Below are 6,737 nucleotides of genomic sequence, written 5' to 3'. Positions count from 1 at the left end.
TTGTAAGAAAAATAATTTTGAATTTTTATTGAGTCAAAGTCCACAAAGATGGCCCTCCTTGGGAACAAGTTGGTCTGGGCCTCCAAGAGCCACCTATTCGACCTCCTATATATATATATATATATATATATATATATATATATATAAGGCAGTTCAACCTATTTGAAGAATCAATCAAGCACATACAAGAAGCAATTTTCTGAACCAACAAAAGGAGAAAAAAAGTTGAATTTCACAAGAAGAATCTAGCACGTGGAAGAAGAATTTTGTGATGAAGACAAATATTTTGGGACTATTGCAGGGCTGAATTTCAAGACAGGACTGAAATTTCAGGAAGATGACAGATTTGGACAGTTTTACCACCATTGACTTTGACCGAATTTGGAGGTGACTTGGAGGAGGTTTGGACTTGACATTTTGGTGGCAATTTTGGGTCTTGGTCTTGGTCATGGATATCTCATTTTGATCTAATTCCATAAGAGAATGATTGTTGTTAGGTTTTCCCTCTTGTGGAGTTTTGCCCTGGCTTGGAGCCTATTTTTGGTGTCTCTTGTCTCTTTATTTCCCTGGTTGATTGAACATTTGTATAATTGCTTGATGAAGAAGACATAACACATAATAAAATGCTATTTGACATTCACGAATAATTATCAAGAAGAGGAATCAAGTTTTAATCTACACTATACTTGGTTTCTCAACATATTAAAGTGAACCACATATAAATACAATGAAATATGACCTTTGGTTACATCTTCCAAGAAATTTTGACTCTTCATATTATAACTATGATGCTTCATATTTCTTTTAAATTAACATTTACAATATACCATAATCCCAAGGATTTGGTATCTTAAATGCATATTGGTCCAAAATTTACAAAAGTCTCAAAAGTTGCAATAAGGTATTATTATCACAAAATCTAACGCTTCAATGCAAAGCCTTCAAAAAGTGTCAAGACTTGAAGGAACATAGATGTGTTACCACTATAACCTCAACAACAACCTCCCTCATTTTAGTGAAGAATAAATCCAACACAAGAGAGGCTTCCATAGTAGGATTTAGGACTCTTAAGGGAAGACACAAGTCTAAGGCCTCCTAAGTAGCTATCCAAAATAACAAAATGAGATAGATCAAGCAAGTTAGTTAGTTTGTAAGTGGCTGAAAAGGTCAATTCAAATTTGGTTTAAGGTATTCTAGGGCTAATCTGAGGGATTTAGCAAGCAACAATATCATGCAAAACAATCCTTAAACCACTCAAATCTGAAAATTACCAATGGTTGTCCTAAAAACTTGCATAGAATTTAGGAAATTACAACAATAAAGAAGCTACAATAATAGTACAAGTTAGCCCTCAAAATGAGTTATAAGTGTTGGAAATAATACTAAGAGGGGGGTGAATCAGTATTATTAGATCAATAATTTTATTTCCCAAATAGATTTATATACGCTACTTCAGTGAAGTGAACTAGCGTGTACACACAACTATGATTAGAGAAACCAGCGTATATCTAGAGAACTTGTGATTTAGACAATTTATCATGTGTTGATCTTAAACCAGTACATCAGTAACTTATTAGACAGTGCAGTAAAAGCAGAATAAAGCATCACACATAAGCAACACACATGAACACCAAGATTTAAGGTGGAAACCCAATGTGGGTGAAAACCACCTGCTACTGTCATCTCTGTCTTTTTTTAATAATAAGAAAATCTGTTTACAATCTTGTACTAGTGCAGACTCATACCAGTACGCAGGAACCCACCTATAGAAGGCTACAACCTTCTCTTGTTTTCCATCTTCTACTCGAAGGGAGCTACAACCCCCTAGCTCTTGTACAAGCCAATTTGTTTACTAGTATGTAGGCAGTGACCTACAAAAGGCTACAACCTTCTTTCTTCCTCCAAGGACCATGTTTCATGAATTTTCGAACTAGATACTCCTGGATCACAACACCACAATCTGAAGGCCACGTTTCATCCAATTTTCATACTGGACCCATAAAAAACTTTTAAATTTAAACTGCATCAACCAACATTCAGTTAATCTGAACAACCAGATCACTAACACCAAAACACTTTGTTGAACCCAAGAACTTGCATCAGAGTGTATACGCTACTTGGCTGAACCCAAACTGCGTGAATACGCTACTTTCGTTAATCAAACCTGCGTATACTTTCAAGACTACTGCAAACATAAAATTTTGAATCAAGTCTGTACCAACTAGCAATTTACTGAATATCTATTGTCAACTTACAGAGCATTACACAGGCAACGACAGAGATCACTTATTTTCACTTATATAATCAATCAATCAAATACCAGCCCTCCTTATGCATTTAGTTTTACATTCAGATCTAAGAAGACTTCATTGACAGACAGTAATAAAACAACAGAATTTGATCAGATAGATCAGTCAGATCTGGAAAAGAAGCTTTTCTTTTGTACACGCTATTCTGAAGAGTATAACCTGCGTGTCCATGCGCTTTTGAAGAGACGAACCAACGTACATATCTGCAAATATCAACTCATAACTTCGCTGCACTTCTGAAATTCAGACAAACCCAGATCACAACATTTACAGAATAAAACAAGTGTACACAGTTAGATCTAGCCCAACCAATATCAGATCATCCAATAATAAGTCACTTCAGGTCTCATGATCCTGATCCAACATTGAATTCAAGGTGCACAAAGTATTTTAGATCAAATCACAAACATAGTCGTTGCAACATAAAATATACTTCAGATAGAAGTATTCCTTAGAAACCCATACACTTGCACGCTTGGCCTTATGATCTTCTCCTCCTTATATAGCTTTAGGCCCTTTGTCAATACCTTCGACCAAAACCACTTAGGACCAATACCTTGAACCAAATACCTAGGGTCAACACCACAGACCAAATACCTCGGACCAAATACCTAGGGTCAATACCATGGACCAAATACCTCGGACCAAATACCTAGGGTCAATACCATGGACCAAATACCTCGGACCAAAACCTAGGTTTTCCAATCATGTATACGTATAGGCTCTTTTTGTTATGTGGAACAACGTGTATACGCTATTTTGACTAAGTGGAATAACGTGTATACGCTGTTTTGACTAAGTGGACCAGCGTGTATCAACTTTTTCCTTTACCTTCTTTATTTAGATCAGTAGACCTTAGTTCCATCTTCCTATTCTTCTGTACCATTGCCCTATAACCTCTGAATATACCTGTTGTACGATGAGTTGCCTTTTACCAAAACTAAATTGACTTGTGAGTGAGTTACCATCAAGGACAACACTTATATCATAATGCCAACAATCTCCCCCTTTGGACTTGATGGCAACCATGATGGTGTTGATTTCTGCAAGCTGTAGAAGTTGTTAGAAATAACAAGCAACACCAAAATTCTCTCCCCCTTTTCCATCAAGGGCAAAGGGAAAACCAAGATACTCTTCATATTTGAACAACTAAATATGATCATGCTCCCCCTAAGCACAACCTGAATTCTCTGATTAAACTCCCTCTTTGTGCATGTTCTGATATCATTGTACATGTTGTGATGCACTAACCATCCATGCTCCCCCTGAGCACATGCAGAGTCTGCAAAAATATTTTCCAAAAGAATAACATGACTCTATAACTCAACTATGTGAGTTTGACCTTCCTATCACCAATGACTCATACATACATCAATCTCCCAATCAAGTGGGGATATACCAAATTTGACTCATCCACCCAACCAAGTGGGGATATACCAATTGTTTATACATGACAGAAATACAATAAATATTACATCATCCATCCCATGCAAAGTGGGGATACAAATTACATCATTTGTCCAATAGGACTCATTCAAATGTATGAGAAGTCATATCACACCCTAGACTTTTACATGACTTAAGCAACAAATGGTATAAATATCTGAAGCCATAGCTAGACTCAACAACCATAATGCCAACAATGCAGAATGCGTGTGAAGGCTAATGCTCCCCCTGAACCTGTGCTACCTAGATGGAGTCTTTTCCCTATCTGTTGTATTTTCTTCTGGTGCTTCATTGGTTTCTTCTTCAATATCATTTTGATTTGATGTGGGAAAGCAATCCCCATCTTCCTCATTGTCATATTCCTTTGTTGATTTCATCTGTTCTGGATTTTTGCATGCTTCATCAACTACAACATCAATGCTTTCAACAATTTTCCGAAGTCTTTTATTATAACATTTGTATCCTTTACTTCTGGAAGAATAACCAAGAAGAATACCTTCGTCTGCTCTGGGTTCAAACTTACCAAGTTTTTCATCAGTCCTTTTGATAAAACATTTGCTTCCAAAAACTTTAAAGTATTTTACAGTAGGAGGCTTACCATACCAAAGTTCATGTGGAGTTTGAGTGCTATTTACCCGAACATTTGCTTTGTTGAGAATAGTCACGGCAGCAAATGCAGCTTCACCCCAGAAGGTTGCAGGAGTTCCAGATTCATCTAGCATAGCTCGAGCCATTTGTTGAACTGTTATGTTCATCCTTTCTACCACACCATTTTGCTGAGGAGTTCTTGCGGTGGAGAATTGTCTTTTTATTCCATGTTGCTCACAAAAATCAAAGAATTCATCTAATATGAATTCTCCCCCTCAATCAGATCTGAGACATTTGATTTTTTGATCTGATTCATTTTCAACCAAAGCTTTGAGAGCTTTAAACTTTTCAAATGCTTAATATTTATGCTTTAGAAGACCAATTTGACATGGTTTGCATATGGTATTTTTTGGGTACACAGTTAGAGTTGGAAATAATTAATCCCTACTTGTCTATGGTTGTAATTCTCCATTTGAGGAGTTTGTTCCTATATAATAGGGATTTAGTTTTCTCTAGTTTAGTGTGTGGTTGAGAGGATCTCTCAACCACACTAGTGTACGTCCAAGATAGAATTCCTATCTTGAGACTATTGATTGTATAAATATCTTGTAATTTCCTCATTCATTAATTAATAGAAAATATATTGGTTGAGCTGTTTTTATCTTGGTATCAGAGCCCGTGAGGGCCTAGCCCCTCGTGGGCTTGGCTGCTCCTGGGCTAAGGGAAAATAAAGAGTGTAGTATATGTTTGTTTGTCCATCTATATATCTGTTTGAGAGAACTGTAAGGCTGTGGCAGCGAAGACGCGCAGAGGGACTTGTCGCTCGTGGCTTCAGGGCGATGTCTGGACTGCCCAGCAGATCGGCAGCAGAGGTCGAGCGGTCAGATTGACTGCGCAATCCGTGGATCTGGAACGAAGGGGCCGAAGCAGGTATGGAGGTCGAGCCGGAGGCCGACCTGAGTGAGTTTCAATCCACGAGGTCAAAGCAGCGGTGGCAACTTGAGTCAATGTATTGGTGGACTATTGGTGGCCTGCTCAGCGTCGTTGTGCAGGACGTCAGAATAACAGTTTCGGCTTGCGAAGGAACGAAGCTGAAAAGCTTTCATGCTGGAAGCTATGAAACCTGTGTTGCTGAGGACGGAAGCCACGGGACGGTGGAACTCGGTGATCTCTACGCCGAAGAAGATGGATATATTCTAGTGGATCTCAAATTGCCAGCCGTAAAATCTGCATCAAACCTTGTGAATTTAATCTCGGTCCGTTGCTTCCATAAAGAACCTGTCTCTCAGCAAGATTTCAATTCCCAAGGTCGAAACCTGCAATGAGCTGCTGCAGTGTTTAGTTAAGGTGAATCGGACCGATTTATTCTGGTGGGTGTATGGAGAGATTCTGGAATGCGGGTTTTTAGCGGATGTCCAAACGTTCGGCTATCTGATACAGGCTTTTTGCAAGGAAGGGAAGCTGAGAGAAGCTCGTGAACTGCTTGATGAAGTTTTGGAGAATGGTTGGGTTCCGGATGTGTTTACTTTCAATGAAATTATCGGCCAGTTTAGCAGGCAAGGCCGGTTTAGGAGGGTTTCCGAGATGTTGCATTTGATGATTGCGAAGGGGTGTATGCCTGACATACGGACATATACTGTGATCTTAGATGGCCTTTGTAAGATAGGTAAAATGGAAGCTGCCGGGGAGCTTTGGTTCGAAATGCATAGGAAAGGATTGAGTCCGAATAAGTTCTCGTATAATGTGCTTATTGATGGGCACTGTAAGCAGGGGAATATGAAACAAGGTCAGAGACTGTTGGCCGAGATGTATGACAGAAGTTGTGAACCGGGTACTGTGACTTATAACACATTGATTGCTGGGCTCTGCCTGCAGAACAAGATAGACGAGGCCAATGATCTTAGAGAGAAAATGCTAGAAAAGGGTTTGAATGAGGATCTAATCACTTATAATACTCTCATTCAGGGCTGGTGCAAGCAAGGCAATGTGCTGGAGGCTTTGAATACATACAATGAGCTTTTGGAAAAGGGATTGGATCCGAGTGTTTCTTCGTATACTCCGTTGATCAGCAGGCTTTGCAAGGAAGGCAAAATGCAAGATGCAATGACGCTCTTTAACGAAATGTTAAAGAGGCATTTGATTCCGTTGAGTTGCACTCATGATGATCTTGTTATCGGGCATTGTCAGCAAGCCGACATTGTTGAAGCAATGCTCATGTTTAATAGAATGCTTCAGAGTCGTCTGAAACCAATGGAAGAGAACCTTATCTTTCAATTTTGCGTCCGGAGAGCACGGACGGAGCTCCGGTTGCAAGTGGAGAAGCAAAGGATCCGTCTCAGAACGACTCAAGCCTTAGCTGAAGCCAGAGCGCTTGCCGATCAGGGCGAAATGTAG

The 6,737-nt window shown here is 39.2% G+C and overlaps 1 protein-coding gene across 1 annotated transcript; it reads left to right on the top strand.

The window, feature by feature from the left end:
* Positions 1-5,275: 5,275 nt before the first annotated feature.
* On the top strand, positions 5,276-6,737 carry LOC149172277 (uncharacterized). The gene is made up of 2 exons (XM_089426259.1): positions 5,276-5,563; positions 5,679-6,737. Exons 1-2 carry the CDS (start codon positions 5,276-5,278, stop codon positions 6,735-6,737), a joined length of 1,347 nt encoding a protein of 448 aa, XP_089282385.1.

This window comes from Pinus tabuliformis, chromosome 4_2 (assembly GCF_031772625.1).
Source record: "Pinus tabuliformis cultivar Carrire ecotype Pingquan chromosome 4_2, CPIR1, whole genome shotgun sequence".
NCBI classification, from domain to species: domain Eukaryota; kingdom Viridiplantae; phylum Streptophyta; class Pinopsida; order Pinales; family Pinaceae; genus Pinus; species Pinus tabuliformis.
Note: the sequence above shows the minus strand (reverse complement) of the source record. Positions and strands in the feature narration are given on the sequence as shown.

Excerpts from the sequence above, each read along its gene's own strand:
- LOC149172277 (XM_089426259.1), top strand. The coding sequence starts at position 5,276 with ATGGAGGTCGAGCCGGAGGCCGACCTGAGTGAGTTTCAATCCACGAGG. Across the intron at positions 5,564-5,678 it reads TGGATCTCAAATTGCCAGCC|TGTTTAGTTAAGGTGAATCG; the intron begins GTAAAATCTGCA and ends GAGCTGCTGCAG.